The 17,365-nt window shown below is 55.3% G+C and overlaps 2 protein-coding genes and 1 non-coding gene across 3 annotated transcripts; all 3 read right to left on the bottom strand.

Annotated features, from left to right (window-relative positions):
- Positions 1-731: 731 nt before the first annotated feature.
- TRNAS-AGA (transfer RNA serine (anticodon AGA)) lies at positions 732-813 on the bottom strand. Its single transcript has one exon. It is a non-coding gene; the product is annotated as a tRNA-Ser (tRNA).
- A 2,541-nt stretch (positions 814-3,354) lies between these two features.
- On the bottom strand, positions 3,355-5,977 carry NRN1L (neuritin 1 like). Its single transcript, XM_086351319.1, has 3 exons — positions 5,591-5,977; positions 4,762-4,894; positions 3,355-4,652 (listed from the first exon to the last, which is right to left on the bottom strand). Exons 1-3 carry the CDS (start codon positions 5,856-5,858, stop codon positions 4,367-4,369), a joined length of 687 nt encoding a protein of 228 aa, XP_086207445.1. The 5' UTR covers positions 5,859-5,977; the 3' UTR covers positions 3,355-4,366.
- Positions 5,978-6,072: 95 nt separating this feature from the next.
- EDC4 (enhancer of mRNA decapping 4) lies at positions 6,073-17,180 on the bottom strand. The gene is given in 29 exon segments (XM_086351063.1): positions 6,073-6,592; positions 6,831-6,994; positions 7,362-7,581; positions 7,671-7,857; positions 7,944-8,109; positions 8,189-8,304; positions 8,408-8,627; positions 8,629-8,847; positions 8,985-9,021; positions 9,106-9,258; positions 9,341-9,445; positions 9,539-9,966; positions 10,288-10,438; positions 10,526-10,644; positions 10,732-10,919; positions 10,995-11,086; positions 11,205-11,277; positions 11,372-11,552; positions 11,664-11,766; positions 11,863-11,958; positions 12,051-12,134; positions 12,212-12,321; positions 12,637-12,741; positions 12,830-12,977; positions 13,084-13,273; positions 13,543-13,642; positions 13,944-14,055; positions 14,433-14,589; positions 16,903-17,180. Coding segments are annotated over 29 exon segments (4,302 nt in total). The 5' UTR covers positions 16,988-17,180; the 3' UTR covers positions 6,073-6,399.
- Positions 17,181-17,365: the final 185 nt, after the last annotated feature.

Below are 17,365 nucleotides of genomic sequence, written 5' to 3'. Positions count from 1 at the left end.
TTAAGTACAGGGTCATTCTCATTTTCCGGAGGGAGTGTCTCTGTATCTCCAGGTATCTTGACCCTAGATTTGGGCAGGCACCATGGGTAGTAGGGGGAAAGTTCCAAGATCCTGGTTCACGTGGAGGGCACTTTATAGTGCGAGGTTGGGGACGTAGTACATTTTAAGAGGTTTCTGGAAGTGTCTCTGGAACTCCGCAAAGGATCGGTCTAAATGTAATTAAATAATCTGTATTTTTTTAAACTGCCGTTAAAATAATTCAGGCACTCAGATATGTTGAATTTGACCTCCATCACAGCGGAGTTGAAGTAGTTAACTTGAGAATCGGTGAAATTAGTTTGGGGCCAACTACAGAGTAACAGTTTTGTGGTTTTTTTTTTTTTTTTGTCCGTTTTAAATGTTATTTTGACTGAATTTAAGTATTGATATATCCTATAAAGCAAGTAGATTAAAGAAAAAAATGTTACCATTAACGATTCTATAGGATTAGAATTATCTACTTTACAATCAACTCAATTGGGGGTAGAGAGCAGAATATGTTAATAGATGTCTCAATAAAGGGGTTTTTACCCCCTTTTAAAATAATATTTTTACCATTATTGTTGGGGTGCAATGTGGAACTTTTCACTGGGCAACCATAAAGAGCAAGACTGGAAAAGAACCAAGGCAATAAATAGCATTCTTCCTAAACTGGCTATGCCCCAATAGGAATCATCATAAGGGAAAGATACCGTAGTCGGCAGGATTTGAACCTGCGCGGGGAAACCCCAATGGATTTCTAGTCCATCGCCTTAACCACTCGGCCACGACTACTTTCAATTATTAAAAGGAGTGTAATCTCCATACATCTTCCTCATTTCTGTTTATTAAAATTTTTATTGAACCCTTATTTCATACATGGAATTGTCTTTGACTGTGTAAGTTAATCTTATACTTTAAACCTGAACATATATTAACACCATAAAACATCACGGTCTGTTTTATGTACTAGGGCTTTATAAAAGATTAAAAAATAAAACTTTTAGGGACTTCCCTGGTGGTCCAGTGGTAAAGACTCTGTGTTTTCACTGCAGGGGGCACAGGTTTGATACCTGGTTGGGGAACTAAGATTCCCTGCAAGCTGCTTGACCAAAATAAATAAATAAACTTTAAAAATTATTTCCATATGTCTAGTGTTATGCTTCAAGGAATGAACTTAGGGGCCAAACAAATGAAATTATATCCCAGCTCTGACACTTCCACAGTTGCATGAACTTAAGGAAGATATCTTCCTCTCCCTAAACCCCATGTTGGTTTGTTTGTTTTCCTTTTTAAAAGATTTATTTATTTAGTCTGAACTGGGTTTTTGTTGCTGTGCTTGGGCTTTCTCTAGTTGCAGCAAATGGGGGCTATTCTTTGTGGTGGTGTACAGGCTTCTTACTGCGGTGGTTTCTCTTGTTGCAGAGCAAAGGCTCTTAGGCATGCAGGCTCAGTAGTTGTGGCCCGGTGATATGTGGGATCCTCCTGGACCAGTGGTTGAACCTGTGTCCCCTCCATTGGCAGGTAGATTCCCAACCCCTGGACTAGCAGGGGAAGCTCTAGCCTCATGTTTCTTATTTGTATATTGGGGATAAAAATCCTGACCCCCACAGTTATTGTGAGGATAGAAAATAATATCGAATTCCAAGGTTGATGGGGTTTAGAAATCCACACCTCTGTTTTACAGAAATTCAGTAAAGTAATTCAACAGGTATTTATCGAGCAAGCTGTGGGCAGGTGCTGGGCTCTGGTGAAGAACTCCAGAGCCCTGAGATAAAGAGGTATGTTGAGGCAAGGGGAACTGGGCTCAGGATATCTAGCCCCCAGATTTTCCCCTGAACAATAGCTATTCCATGTCTGCAGAGCTGCAAATGTGAGAAGCACCATTACCATGATCCTCTGCCCTGGGCAGCTGTGTCTAGGACCCAGTCCGGTTGGCCATCAGCCCACCCCTTCCCTCTAGCTCTGGGATAAAACACACAAAGCTCTTAAGCCCCTGGCCAGAGAGCAGATTCTGTCCCCACCCCCAACCCCATGCATACACTCCAGGTCACTCAATTCCAGGGAAGAGCAGGGACTTAGGGAGCAAAAACCAGGGGAAAGTAGGTCACAGCAGGAGGATGGTAATCCCCTTGATGGCTGGCCAGCACTACAGAGCCCCTGCTCCTGGAAGCAGGCTGCTCCTGGCCACCCACCTCGAGTACCTCTGGGAAGATTTTTGGGGTTTGGAGCCCCAGCACCATCTGTCCCAATAGTATGCTCAGGTTAATAGCCCAAAGAAGACATACCCTCCATACTGAAGTCATTCTTAGGCCAAGCTCTTGCTGACGGTAACATTTCCTATGCAGGTTTTAGCGATTCTGTTTTTCATTCCACACACTCCCACAAGTGCATTCTTTATACCCACCCCTATGTTGGGTGCTGGAGACACGAAGAGGACCCCTGGGGAATCCACGGTGGGGAATTCTGACCTAGACCCAGACAGTAACAAGCCAGTGAGCCAGTGCTATCAGTACTGAGACAGAAGAAAGCCTGGGAGCTGTGTGGACCTGAAGGAGGCTTCTGATTCAGCCTGGATTCAGGGATAGGGAGGAGGGGATACTGAACAAGAAGTAGGAGTTTGCCAGGAGAAAATAAGGAAGGGTATTCTGAGCACAGAGAATAGATGTATAAAGATCCAGAGGAATAAAAGTCTGGTGTGTCCTTCCAGAAGATACTGGTGGTCAGCAGGTGTGGTTCTGGGTTTTTTTGACTTGAACTTTCTCCTTTAGGTGAGAAGATGGGTAAGGAATGGTTGGGAGAGCGAAGTGGGGATAAAAGTACAGGTGAAGGAAATACAGGAGCAAAGACAGGGCAGAGTGAGTTAATTGAGGCATCTTAGCTAACTGGAATGAGAGGGTGTTTGGGAAGCCTTGCTGAAGTAGGGCTCCTCTGGATGAAGTAGAATGGAGGTCTCTGGAGGCTCCTGTCACCTTGGAGCCTAAGCAAGGGACCTACCAGGCCTGATTCTGTCCTAGGGCCAACAACCCCGCAGCACGCGCTTTAGTGCAAACCTGGCCTGACAAGTTCTGGACTCTCACCCGTCCTCCCCTCCCAGCTGATTCCTTGGGCCCCTCTTGTAAAGCCCTCTCCAGCTCAGCCCCACTTCTCCTCCACCATTTGTCACTCTGGCATCTTTACCACCTATCACTCTCTATCATGCTCCTTCTCTGAAACCTCCCCTTACCCCAAGGACTGAGCAGGTAGATCATTCCTGTGTGCTACTATAGACTGGGAGTTACTCAGGAGACTGAATAAACAATCCTACATAGACACACAGCTGACTTACATAGGGCCTTGCAGACAATGAAAAGGAGTTTAATATCAGGATCAGTTTTTCAATGGAGAATAAGGTAGAGGGAGTGAGAGACAGTAGAAGCCAATGAAGAGGCCATGGCAGTGTTCACTCAAGTCGTGTGGGGTAAACTTGGTAGAGGGTCCTGAGAGGGATGGTAGAGGGTCTCCCCCTCTCCGAGGCCTTCTTCTTCCCTCAGGATTCTGCTCATGCTGATTCTTGCTCTTCTTCTCCACCATGAAGAACAGGGGCTCCTCACACATGGCACATTCATCTGTGCATCCAGAAAGTCCTCCGGGATTTCTCTGACCTCATGCAGCACACCTCTTCTCAGAGAACAAGCTTGTGCAGAGCAGAGGCCAGAAGAACCCTCATTGTGACCCAGTTTCTGCCGTTCCTGGTCACCTCAGAGACTTGAGTGCTGACTCCAACAGGGGTTCCCCGTCTTCTGGAACAGGCTCCCCTCAGATGAACCATCACCCCAGAGAAGGAGAGGAAAGGGTACTTAATCTGAGCTTTGTCTTGAAGGCTAAGGGGGTAGTTCAGCAGAGGGAGCATGAGGTGAGATGGTCAGGAGCCTGGAAGCTGGGAGAAGGGTGGACTGGCTGGGGGTGGGGATGGGGACGTTCTACCACCTCACGAGGCACCTACAGGCCAGCGCAGGAGGGGCAGGAAGGTAGGAGTGCCAGCCTGGGAGAACAGAGAGAGAGAGACATTCCCGGACAGAACTCTTGGAACCTGCTGGTAGTGGAAAGCTCTGCCCTGCCCCTGGGAAATGAGTGTTTGTGAGGAGAAAGACTGAGTCCCCTGTGGCAGCCTTCGGCCCCGCCCATGTCATCTTGGGGATGTTTCTGGAGGCCTCAACCCCAGCCAAGCGGGCCTCAGCAGAAAGGAAGGAAGGAACTTAGTACAAATATAAATACCTTTAATGAAAGCCAAGTGTGCTCTGAGGAGGCCGACGGCAGCCACCAGAGCAGGGCTGGAGGCGGGGGCATCACTACCCAACTGGACTGGCTAGGCCAGGGGCCCCAGGAGGCAGGCCAGCGCCAGAGCAGCTGCCAGCAGCGGGGGCATGGGGGCCGGGGTGGGCGCTGGCGCTGTCGCCCGCAGGGTTTCCTGGTTGGTCTCTGGGCCCACCCCGCGCTCCTGAAGGCGCACAGGGGTGCCACAGAGAGTGTGCAAGTTATCTGGGTGTGGGGCCCGGCGAGCTTCTTGCTGTAGTGACTCCCACACGGCGGCTGCCTCCTCCGGGCAGCCCAATAGGACTCGCGAGGCACAGGTGTGGAAGTCATTCCAAGACCTGTTAAGGGTATGGGGTTAGGGGAATTAGGTGGGGCAGGGGGGGCTTTGGGATGGGAGGGAAAAGGCTCAGATCCCAAGGGTGATGTTGCCCTCGCACCTGCCCATACCTGCAGACGGTCTCCAGTTCGCCTCCGTGGCCCATGCCGTCTCCCAAGCGGATGAGACACTCAGCAAAGCCCTGGTATATGGTGTCACAGCGGCCTGGGCCCGCTGCAGCTGCTGCCAGGGGAGATACAGGGACTGCGGGTGGGGGTGGAGACTAATTGATAGGATGAGGCAGTGCACCCTCAACCCCCCAACTCCCAGAGGCTTGTTTACCAGGGAGCTTTCTGGGGACGTGACTCAGCGTGAAAGGGGCACCCCAGGGAACCAAGGGGCACACCTGGGGACCACCTGCCACCACCCCTTCTAGGAGGACCCAGACAGGATAGGTGGGCGTGGGAGGAGAAGTCTCATCCCAGGGGTTGGCTTTCTCCGAGTTCTGGGCCCCAGGTCAGGTGAGAACGGTCCAATTGAAGGAGCATGGACATGGGTAATGGGGACAGGGCCCCTGGCAAAAGCCAGTTTCTCAGTAGCCTAGACACCTTCCTGAATACAGGTGTTTCCCAATGGGTCAGGATAGAGGGGGTTGAGATCCAGGCCCGACCCTAGGAGAGGACCTCAGAGATCCCAGGGTTGGTCTGGGAGTCCCACAAGAGGTCAAGCCTCTGCTTATCAGACTGTGGAATTTGGGGGTTCTTCCCTCTGAAACTAGGGTTCAGTTCACACCCCTCACTTTATATCTTTCAGTCACTGGGTCACATTCTTCCCTCCCTGGAGCCCTTTCACCTCTCTACCCTGGCTCTTGGCACTCAGGAAGGCTGTGCCTCAGCTCCCACACAGCCTACACCCAGCCTGTGGGGAGGACGTGTGGACAGTATGGGTCTGGGCACTCACCGAGGGGCGGCAGCAGTAGCAACAGCAGCAGCCCCAGCGCACAGGGCAGTTGCCGGTGGTGACAGAAGCAGCAGCAGCAGCAGCGCATCATCCCCAGCTGGGAGCCTACTAACAGGGCTAGCAGCTTGGAGGGCAGCCCTTCGGCCCAGCCTCCGGGAGGAGGCACTGTGATTGGATGGGGGGCGGGGCTCAGCCACCCAGAAGCCCCACCCCAGTTCCAATAGGCAAAAGAGGAGGGAGGGACTCCAGAGAGGAGAACCAGGAGCATAGTGGGGTGCTGAGCTGACCCCGGGGGGCCTTTGCCTTGGAGATGGAGAGGAGAGATCTGGGAGAGTAGCTGGGCAGATGAGGGTGGTGTCCAGGCCACCTGGGATGGGTTTGCCTAGACAGAGCTCCGCATAGGGAGAAGAGAGGGGGCAGGTTAAGAGAGGGCAGTTATCAAAGTCACACCAAAGACACATGAAAAGCACACACGTACTCCATTTTATTCCAAAAACATTTACTTGAATTTCTCAATGTTTTTTCAAAAACAAAAAGACCCAAATCGGAGGTAAAAAGGAACATGGAAAATTCAACTTAAGTGGTGTCATAATCTCGGGGGTTATGCTCCAGGCATGGCAGAACCCAAGAAGGCACAATACCCACTCTGGGCCCAGCCTACACCTGCTGGCTACCACAGCCAGTGCTATCCCCGTAAAACTCTCCAAAGGTGGGAGCCTGAGCAGGTAACTGGCAGGCATGACCCTACTTTGGCCTAAGCCTGTCTGTTGGCCTTCAGTGCCACCTCACCCTGGACAAAGCAGGCTTAGCTAAGGGAGGCTGGGGGTCATAAGGCCGTGCAGCATGAGGCTGAGACGCCGGGCTGCTTTGCCAAGTGAGTTGTGTGGCTCCGCCTGCAGGAACTGGAAGAGCTTCTGGCGCACCTGAGCCATGACGGAGCCCATGTGGTCCCGAGTGATGGGGTCACTGTGGTCCAGGTGCATTACAGCCTCTTCCAGGTAGCTGGGGATAGAGGAAAAAGACTGACTACAGGTGGCCTCCAGCAGAGGAGAACGCCCCCTGGTGGCTATGAGGCCCAGAGGGGCTGCTGACAATGGAGGTCTCAAAGCCTGAGATGGGTGGGGGCAGAGGGGACTGGTGGAGAACACCAGGAAGGGGAGTCAGGTAGGAGTGGGAGTCTCTGCTTTGAAGTACTCACCCACCTTCACCCCAGCTCTAGTCCCCGACTATTCCCACTCACCTGAGCTTGAGGTCAGTTCGAGTGCCAAGATCAGAGGCCAGTTGCTGGATGAGAGAAAGGAGTACAGGCTGGGAGAGGGGGCAAGGTGGCTGCCCAAAAACCTGGCCTGGGTCCACTGTTTCACACACGTATAGCACCAGGTTCAGGTCGGCAGCTGTCAGGGCCTGAGTAGAGAAGAGTTTATAGCTGATGTCAAGATGGAATGCCTGCTTGTCTGGCTAGGTGGCCTGGGAGAGGATGACTGCAGAGTAGGGCATCCTGAGGGAGTTGCTCAGGGGCCCAGAGAGCACTGAAGGGCTGCTGTTACTCTAGAGGATCAGGAAAGATTTCTGAGAAAGGTAGTGACAAAGCAAGATGGACTGAGGTAGAAATAAAGGGATCCAGGGTCCAGGCAGAGGGAAAAGCAAGGGAAATGGCCTGGAGGCAAAGAGAACCAAGAAAAGTCTGCTGCCAGACCACCTGAAGTCTGATGGGGAGTGTGGGTCTTGTCAGGAGACACTGGCCTCTACCTGGGCCCAGTGCCTGGCTTACCTGCTGGAAGGCCTGATTGAGGTGGCCCTGCTGCAGCAGCTGCAGGATATGGGCTTGCTGGGCTTGGCAGTCGAGGTGGGCAGCAGGGACAGGTGTGCCGGCGGCTGAGCGCATGGCCTGCATGATGCTAGAGGTGACGGCGGCCTGCTGCTCCTTGAGAGCCACACTCACCTCGCCCTTCACGATGCGCTGTACCTGTGCTAGAATCGCCTCCTGCAGGCTACGAGGCAAGTGAGGGAGACGAGGTCAATATGCGGTTGGGTCTGGCCCTTTCCACACCCACCACCTAGCTGTGCTCAGGCCACCCACCTGCCCACGGCCACGTGCAGCTGGTGCTGCACCTCAGCCCGAACGCTGCCAGACACAGTGGCCGCCATCTGCTCCGTGGCCCCCTGCAGGGTGCCGACCAGGCCCCGAAGCTGGGCCAGCACAGGCTCCCGTGCCTCCTGCTCTCGTGCCTTGCGGCTCTTCATGTGGCTCTCCAACTGCTGCAAGTCTGAAAAGTGACCATGGGAGCCATGAGAGGGACAATGGGGAAAAGAGGATGGCCTCTTCCTCCCTGAGGCAGAAGACCTCACTCACACTCCTGTGTGCCCAGTCGGAAGCTGTCATTGATCTGCTGGAACATGGCCTGGCAGCTCTTCTCGAAGGCGGGCAGGACCACACTCTGGAAGGCTTCCCGGTAGGCGGCCTGCATTGGCCCCTGTAATGTGTCTGCGGCTGCTCGGGCAATGGCATCTGTCAAGTTCTAGGGGTGGAGGAGGGGATGAGTTGAGTCTTGAGCTCATGCCCACCACCCACTTCCCTCATTTTGGGCCCTACAGCACCTTGGACTTGAGCAGCTTAGAGATGTTCTCTTTCATGCTACTCTCCACAGCTGTGAGTTTGGTGGCCACCGAGTTGCTGAGCTGGCCAGCCACGGGCTCCAGACTCCGGGAGACACCTGGGACAGGGGAAGGAGGGAGGGGTCGAGCCATGAGACGAGGCTTGACAGGGAGAGGGCCCTTCGAATATGGCCTGCCCAGAAGTCTCCATGTGAAACTCACATGGAGGAACCGTCTTCTTGATCTCGTCTCGTACGCTGCGCTCCAGCCGCCCTGCCACCGCTGAAGACAGCGCCTGGGATAGCTGCTGTGTCAGCTGCTCCTGCAGCTGCCCACCCCGCTGCTGCCCCTCGGCCAGGGCCCGCTCCAGTCGCCGCTCTGTGCTGTTGCTAAGGAACAGACCCGGAGGAGGTCCCACATCCCGTCCTGGGCGGAGAACATGGGTGCATTCCTGTCCCAGCTGTGCCCTTGCCCCCAAGGATACGCTCCTGCTCGTGCCTTGACTCCAGGGCTCGCTCCACGTGGCCTGTGACGGTGCTCTGCAGGCCTTCAAGCTGGGCGCACAGGCGCTGCAGCAGCTCTTCTTGGCTGTGCCGCAGCTGTGCCAGCTCTCTCTGCTGCTGCCAGATCAGTGCCGGCCAGTCCTCAGGGGTTTCTGCCACCTGCCAGTAATACCAAAAGTCACCTGATGTCTGCCCTGCTCATCCCCCACATCAGACCAGGGGAAGGTCTGGCCACCTCCCCCACCCCCACAGGCAGGAGTCCCAGAAGCAGAAAGGGACTCTCTCTGCTCACTTACCTGGTGCTCTGTGAGCCGGGATCCCAAGGATGAATCCCTGCCATAGGTGAGAAGCACCTCAGGCCATGTCACGCAGGCAGCCTGAAGACCACCCCCTCCCTGGCCCCCGGACCCCTCCTACCCATCGTCCTTTTTGCCCTTTCTCTTGAGCTTGGGTGAGGCCCGAGGGGATCCCTTGGTCTTCCAGTCCTTGGCTGGAAGACGTGGAGTGGGCACTTTGGTGCCAAAGTTCCCTGCAGCAGAGGCGAGGCTGGCCACCTCGTCATCATGGTCACTGGGGGAAGAGGAGGGAGAGAGATAGGCACTTGCCCACTGGCTGGCCCTCCCCGGAGAGGAATGTGCAGTGTGATGCCTACCTTTGCTCGGCACTGGCATCCTGGCTGTCGTGTTGCTGCAGCAGGTGATAAGGTGGTCGGTGGAAGGCCAGGCTCTTGTGCTTTTCCTGGAGGCCATTTCGGGGGCTGGGGAGGGCCAAGCCAAGTCAGTGGCGGATGACTCTACCTGAAGCCCCTACCATTGGTACACTCCCCCCGCCTACCCTCCAAGCTCCTCACCTCTCTGCCAGGCTGCTGCAGGTCTCGCGAGTGATGTCTGGAGCTGTAGGCCAGACCTGACTGTCAGGGGCTGTGGCCTCCTGGGTCAAGGCTGCCTCCAGGAGGGAAGGGGTACTATGCCGATCCCCATTCCCAGGGACCCCATCCAGGCTAAGCTGGGGGCCGAGCTCGGGCCCTGGCCGGGGCCGTGGAGACAACAGGTGGAGCGCCGAGGCCGCTGAGGCCATGCTGTCTGGCTCCAGGCCCTCAGGAGCAGAGGCGCCAAAGCCACGGGACAGCGCCTCAGATGCAATCTCAGGGATGTCCTGGGACAAGGCAGTGGAGGCTGAGGAGATAACATCGGGGGAGCGGGTGCGGCTGGGGGAAGCCTGAGGCAGCCCCAGGGGTTCCACTTCCTGCAGGGCAAGTGCAGAGGCAGCAGTAGGCACCTGAGGGGGCCAAGATAAGACTTAAATGGTGGGAGGTAGGGCTAAAACAAGTATGGAGATGATGCACTGGTGTGTGCAGTGATGAGAGATGGGGCATGGGGGATGGGGACGCAAGTCATAAATGGTCACAGTCAGAAGAGGAGGGGGAAAGAGAGGCTGAGGGGCTGCTCTCCAGGGACACCGGGGGCTAAGATACCCTCAGGGGAAACACGGGCTATCTGAGGCAGAGTAGGACCAGCACACAGGAAACTGGGAGATCGTCCCCAACCTCCCCACCCTCACATGCCTGCCACCCTGCACTTCACACACCCACACACGCACCTGACCAGACCCTTTAGGAGTCAGTTTGTCAGCTGGACCTGGGAGCAGGCCGGGCAGGAGCCCACGTGGGCTTGCCTGCAGGCTGCTGCTGCTCATGGTCAGACCACCATCCAGCTGTAGCTTGGGGCTCAAGGTCAGCTCCTCAGGTGGCCTGGTGGCAGGAGGATGAGGTATAAGTAGACAAAGCCTGGTGCCACCTGGCACCAGCCCCTGCCCCTCTCTCTGCCCCTCACTTCACCTGGGCAAGGAGGGGTCCACGGCCGAAGTACTGCTCATGGCAGACACGGCTGTGAGAGAGGAGCTGCTGCTGCTGCTACTGCTGCTGCTGCTGCTGCTGCTGCTGGGAGATGCAGCAATCTGGGGAAACATGGAGAATGAGGGCTGTGGCTGTGGAGAGCATCCCCACGTACCACCTTCCTCGAAGCCCACTCCTCCCAAGCACACCTGCTGCAGGGAGGCGCTAGGCGTCATGAAGGCGTCAGGTGTCATCAGCTTGGGCTTGGTCTCACTGCTCAGACTGAGGAAGTCAGCCGGTGCAGGCAACTCCACGATACGTCGGAGGTCAGGCTGGGAGCCATGAGTAGCTGATCCCAGGCCCTCTGAGCCCAGCTCTGGCCGAGACTCTCCAAATGCTGTGGGGAAGGCTACCACTTAAGTCAGATCTCACACCGTGGTCAAAACCCACTTCCCTCTCACCCCTAACTCACGAAAGTCTTCATGGGTAGAGTGCGAGGGGAGTGGGGCCACAACGTCAGGGTTCAGCTGTGGCTGAAAGCGGATCTGGACGTCCTGTAATGCCCTGCAGTATGAGCAGAGAAAGAAAATGACAGTCAGAGGGAGAAAATGACAGTCAGAGGCAGGACGGTAGGGAGGGGCACTGACTGGGAACAGGTGGCCCCCGTCCCCAACACACTTACTTAGTGTGCACACAAAAGAGCTTGATGAGCACACCGGCTGCAGACTCCATTGCACCTGCTCCATGGGTCCCGTCTATAAGGACAATGTGGATGACTAAGCCCCTGACACTCTGTACCTTAGCACTCCCCTGCCTCCCAACACAGACCCCCGACCCTGAGCAGCTCACCAGCCCCAAGGCTGTCATTCTCCTCCTCGGCAGGCAGCACCTCTGTGTGCCGCAGCCGGCAGCGACTCACAACCTGGATACCGAAGCTCAGTACAGGGTGGGTGAGAAGGAACTCAGAGATGGAGCTGAAGCAGGCCCGGCCCTCCTCCTGGTTCTGCAGCAGTTCCATCACGTAGAGGACCTGCACGGGTGGCAAGGTCACAGCTGAGTTCAGGGGCTAGGAAGGCCCCAGATGAGCCACACACACCTTCATCCCCCTGATACTACCCACTCTGCTCCCACTGCAGCCCACCTTCCGCTGTACATCACTGAGGATCAGGTATTCTGCCGAGAGGTCCAGGCAAACCTTGAGGCTGGGGGGCACACTTACTGGGCTGAAGATATCTGGGGAGAAGCTGGATGGGGGGATGAGGCAGGATAAATGAGACTTAGGATGGGAAGGACCCATATCACCAAGCCTGCCCCTGCCCAGCCCCACAGCCCCTGCTTACCGAATGGTCTGCAGGCAGGTCCAGGACACCGTGCACCACATCTTCAGCTCCCGATTCTGGTCAGCGCCAGTAATGAGGAATCTCCAGAAAGGGACCCTGCAAAGCAGCAAGGCACTGAGTGGCTGGCAGGGCCCTTTATGGTAGCCCAAGGTCCAGCCCACCACCCTCCAGCCTGCCCACTCACTCACTCAGGATCCTGTTTCTTGTGGTTGTCACAGAACAGGAGGCAGGAGAGGGGCCGCCCGTCATGAGGCTTCCACTCATGTAAACACCTGCAGTAAATGAGGGGCCCGAGTGGGCGATCTGATTCCCTACCTAGGGGAGCCCAGTCCCTCAGGCTCTGCCTTACCGTGGCTCATCCTGTCCCTCGATGTAGATCTGCCAGAACTTGACGAAGCCATCATGACTTGCAGTAGCCAGGACAGTCCCATCAGGTGAGAGGGCCCCTTCACTCAAGCACTGAGAAGAACCCAAAAAGCCTTGCTTTGCCACCAACTAGAGGTGGGAGCAAGTCCTTCTCAGGTGAGGATGGAAGTGAGCTAGGCTGACCCACAGTGGATCTGCATGTGTGTTTGAAAGACTGACTGAATGGAGCTCTGTGGAGAAGCCCAGATCCAGGTGGGGTATAGCCAGGTCAGGTGTGAGCACCACAGGAGAGGGGTCACTCTATGCTCAGAGGTCCCATGGGCAGAGTGCTGAAAAGCTGTCTGGGCAGCTGTGGGTCCAGGGAATAGACGAGGGACACAGTGGGGTGGGGCGAGAGGGCAGACTTACTGTGCTGTGGCCTTTTACCACGATGAAGCCCTGCTTGATCTGGCTGACATCCACAGGCCAGGTGCTGTGGTTGGTGCGGAGCATGTCCAGGTCCCACACCTCAGCCTGGCAGGTACCGGGAGGTGAGCACTCAGCCCATAACTACCCCACTGCTACTAGCCCCTCCCTCTCCCCCCAGGCCCAGCCCTCTCACCCGGTCCTCATGCAACAAGGCCACCGTTGGGCTGCCCTCCTCACAGCAATCCTCACTCTCTTCAGGGATGAAGGGGCACCAGATGATCCTGCGGAAGTGGTTCAGCGGAGTGCCCTCTGGCTGGCGGATGTGGACCAAGATCTCCTCTCTGAGCAGGGTGTTAAGGGCTAGTCGGAGGGATGATGCGGTGGGTCTGGCAGACCCAGCTCCACCCACTTTTCTCCAGTCCCCCGTCCCACCCTGGGAAAGGATACTGAATTTTGCCATTAATCAGGGCCAAGCGCCATACAAACAGGTTGCCTGCCTCATCCAGGCAGGCCAGCTGTGGGGAATTGAGGTGTGCAAAGGCCAGATCAGCCACGCTGCCTGTGAAGCCTTTGAGCAGGGTCCGCTCTGAAGTGCTGACACTGATCACTCGCACCATTGCTGAGCCGTTGTTGGCAGCTGGAATCAGGAGAGTGGTAGGCCGTGAATAAACTCAGGACCAGGTGGCAACAGAGAGGCCCTGCCCTTGCCTGCCTCTCTGCCATTACCAGTCTGAGGCTCAGTTTTCTCACTGAGCTCCAGAGGGCTGGGCAGAGCTGGGGGCATTGCAGACGAGCCTGCCATCACACCTGTACAGTCTGAGGGGGCTGAGTGACCCGACGACCACAGAGCTTCCCCTCTGGGGCTTCAAGCAGAACATGTTCCTCCTCTGTACTGCTCCTACTCACCCCGAATAGCATAGGCCAAGAAAGAGTTGGACACAGCAATCAAGTTGCCATAGTAGTATTTCTGCTCCCAGTCATACTTGGCGACAGGCTGAATTTTCACCTGAGAACCAAGAGCGAGGAAGGTCACAAAAGTCAAGGGCTGCGGCAGCTTTCCTGGAGCTGAAGTAGCCCCCAGCATGCCTGGGGACAGGAGAGGCCATATGTGCAAGCCCAGCCTCCCAGTCACAACTCTTAGGGTCAGATTCCCACAAAGACTTGGCAGCCAACACTGGCTTCCTGAGACTGGGGTACACTATCTGTCTGTTAGGATAGTCCCCATAAGAACTGGCAGCATGGAATAAGGGAGGGACAGCCTAACTGTGCCCTAGCCATTATACATGCCACAACATCTTGGTGCCCACCTTGTTGCTCCCCCGTGCCTTGCTCGAGATGCTAGAGTCACTGCTGGCCACAATCTCCACCTCCTTGGCCAAAATTCCAATGCCAGTGGAACTGTCGTCTCCTAAGAGGCAGCTGGAGAGAAGAGTGCACAAGCATGACTCTTGTTCACCCGAAGTCTCAATGGGCAGGGTTGAGGGGAGAGGATGCAGCCACTCTGGTGAAAGTGTCAAGCCCCAGATGCCCTGATCTGCCTGATTCACTGGTCCCCAAATCCATAGCTTCTCTTGCTCACCTCCCTCCTTGGGAATGGTTCTACTTCCATGCTAAACCAGGAACCCAAATTTCAGATTGAGGCCAAGCCCTTGTCTGTGGCCCTCATCCAAGTGAAGCATTCTACCCCAGGCTGTCTTGCGGGGAAGCAGCAGAGACTGCCGGACCCTCTTCCCCCACCTTATGCCTTTAGTTAGCAAATACCTCAAAGACCCCACTACCATCTCCCAGACACTCACATGACCTGCTTTTCCTGCAGGTTAATAGGTGGCATGGCTCGGAAACCAGGCTTGTTTGTTGAAGCACTGTCACCTGAGCAGAGGGGGTCTGGGACCAGGAGCCCATTGAGATCTCCATTGTAGGCATTAGATGGTCGTTGGTTCTCTGCACTGGGGCCTAGGGGCAGAAAGGGCCACTCTGACGAGTTTGTTCCACCTGCCCACTGGCCTCTCCTTCTGCAGGGTTCCATTCAAGAATCATGAGGTGCTCTAGGAACACTCAACAAGGCACGTCAGCGGGGAGGAGGGCCCTTTGTTCAATTCATTCTATAAGCACTGACGGTGAACCCAATGTATGCAAGGATCAAGGATGAGCATGAGGCTCTTCTACCTGGGGGAGGGGTGTAAATCATCAAGAACCCTCTGTGGCCAGTTAATATTTAGGCCTGGATCAGTACAGAAGGACTCTGCGTACTTGAAGAAGGGCAGAGAAATAGTCAGGACAGACTTTACAGTAGTAGTGTGGCTGGAACACAAACATGGGAAGGATGCAGGGAAAACAAGGCTGCAGAGGTCTCAGGAATGAGGCTGGGGTGCTTTGATTTTCCCTGTGGTAATGAGAGCCACAGAAGAGTTTTGAATGGGAAGGTAGCGTGATCTGCTATGGCCAGAGGACTGACTGTTCTAAAGTGACATGTAGGATAGTTTAGAATCCAGGTGAGAAATATCAGGACCTGGACCAAAGTAGTGGAGGAGCTGGGGAAGAGAGGATGGGCTCCTAAGGCATGGAAAGACATGATTAAGATGTGGAAGAAAGGAAGGAAGGAGACTGCCTCACAAAGACATGAGCTCAGAAGAAACCACTATGGACGTGAAGGAGCTGGCCAAAGAGGAGAGAAATTATGGGGTAGGGTGTATGAGTAGGACAGATAGCATTTCAGTTGTTTACCATTGGTTTTACCATTAGCTGTATTTCAAGCAGTCTCATAGGCTCAATCACTACTCCAAAACTCCCAGGTGGCAAGGAGACTAGGGCTTCATATTCAGGAAACTGGCAAGTTTCTAGTCACAAAACAGCCTGGGATCTCACATTGTCCTCCAGTAAGAGGAGACAAGCAAGTACTACTTGGCAAACAGGGGAATCAAGCATCAATCTAAGAGGAAAAACCTCAGGCCACCTCACTTGCATCAGAGTGAGTGATGCTAAGAGGTAAGGTGACCACTCTCCCTTCCAGGGAGGCTAGTATGAGGGCAAACAAGCTACATGTTACCCATGCCAGGCTCCATCAAACGTTTGTGGCAGTTAAGAAGCATGAGAGGGCCACGCCAAGCCCAAGAGTCACGGGAGCACACACTCTAGGCCTGGGGAAAGGGGTTTCAGGCAGCAGGTGGATTTTCTCAGAGATTAGAGGTTGGCTGAACCCAGCAGTGGGGACCCCTGCCTGTGTCCAAAAGGGGCCAGTTTGGGCTTTTCAGCAGGTTTAACAACAGGGTCTGAGGAAACACAGTCCTCAGCTCTGGGTGCTGCACATCCACACCACCATCACCAGCCATTCTCTCGACCACTACAACTTTCCACAGGTCTCTGAATCTGCCATGAAACTTTAGTACATTCACACATGCTATTTCCTCTCTGTAGAAGGTCTTTCCTGACACCCCAGTCCCTCTCCCTATTACAATACCTGGCCTAAATACTGCTCTTCTCTCAGCTGTTCTCAGGCATTGACCAGCCCCTACCCCACCCACTCCATCCTCCTCATAGAACCAAAACACTTCTCTCTCTCAATGAGAAGAACATTATATTACACCTCATTAACTCTGTGGCCTAGGAGCTCACTGAGGGCAGGAGGAGCTTTGGAAGTACCACTGCAAACCCAGGTAAATTAGAAATGAATGGAGATTAACTACCGCTTGCAAATGTTTGCAGCCTGATCCAATCAGCACTGTGCAATCTGTGGTTTGCCTTAATCCCAGAGAGCACACGGGAACTGGTTGGTCATCTTCCTCCAGAAAATCAGTCTTAAAATCGCAGGCCTAGAGTCTGCATTCCAGAAGGAAGGGCGAGTTGCTTTGGTGCTCAGCACAGCGCCTAGTTCAAGACCCAGAACTCGGTGTACAGAGCCCAGATTAGCCCTGTGAACTATGGTAAAAGGGTAGGGAACCCGGGCCAGTCCCAGGAACACTAGAGACGTTGCTGCCAGGACATCTGGTGGGCTTTGCGGATTCAGAGAAGAGCCCTCACCTTCAGCCGAGATGCTGAAGGACAGGGCAGAGCGGCACGGCTCCGGGATGGGGAAGGATCGCATCCTGGGGTCTGCGCACTTGGGTAAGCACACCCCTCCGACCCTCCGATCCTCCGACCCTCGTCTGCCCTTACCAGATGGAAGGATGCGGAGCTGGTCCTGAGGGACCCCAGGGCCATGAAGGCAGCCAAGGCCCGCGCCGCCCTTCTGACCGCTCATGGGGGCCCACCCCCACTGTCCCGGCTCACCTCCCGCCGGCCGGTCCAGCTTGAGGATGTCCCGCAGGTGCTGCGTGGCGTCCTCTATGTCGATGCTCGCGCAAGAGGAGGCCATGGGCCCAGTCGCCGGCGCCTGAGTCCGCGCCGCGTTCGTTTCGCTGCCGCCGCGCACCGTCCAGCCGGGCACAACCCCGCCAGGGCCAAACAGCGGGACGCCGGTCACTATACTCGACCCACCCGAAGCTCACAAACCGCCGCCCGCGCTGCGTCCCTGAGCCCCGCCAACCCCACCAACCGCCTCCACTTCCGGCCCGCCCGAGCTTCAGCTCCCGGAACCTGAGCCGGGAGGAGAAGAAAGGTTCCGGGCTCGTGAGGAGGACGCTTCGCCCCTCCAGAAGCCCGCCCCTGCGCTAATAGGGTGGGGAGAGTTCCTTGGGGCTGAGGCAGAGCAAATGTCCACCTTCTGGACCGCTCCAAACCCTACTTGCTTCAG

The sequence above is a fragment of the Bos grunniens genome, chromosome 18 (genome assembly GCF_055505025.1).
Source record: "Bos grunniens cultivar Pamir isolate PY7600 chromosome 18, Bosgru_T2T1.0, whole genome shotgun sequence".
Classification (NCBI taxonomy): domain Eukaryota; kingdom Metazoa; phylum Chordata; class Mammalia; order Artiodactyla; family Bovidae; genus Bos; species Bos grunniens.
This window is presented reverse-complemented; position numbering and strand designations above follow the sequence as displayed.

Excerpts from the sequence above, each read along its gene's own strand:
- NRN1L (XM_086351319.1), bottom strand. The coding sequence starts at position 5,858 with ATGCTCCTGGTTCTCCTCTCTGGAGTCCCTCCCTCCTCTTTTGCCTAT. Across the intron at positions 4,895-5,590 it reads GCTACTGCTGCCGCCCCTCG|TCCCTGTATCTCCCCTGGCA; the intron begins GTGAGTGCCCAG and ends CCCCACCCGCAG. Across the intron at positions 4,653-4,761 it reads GAACTGGAGACCGTCTGCAG|GTCTTGGAATGACTTCCACA; the intron begins GTATGGGCAGGT and ends TACCCTTAACAG.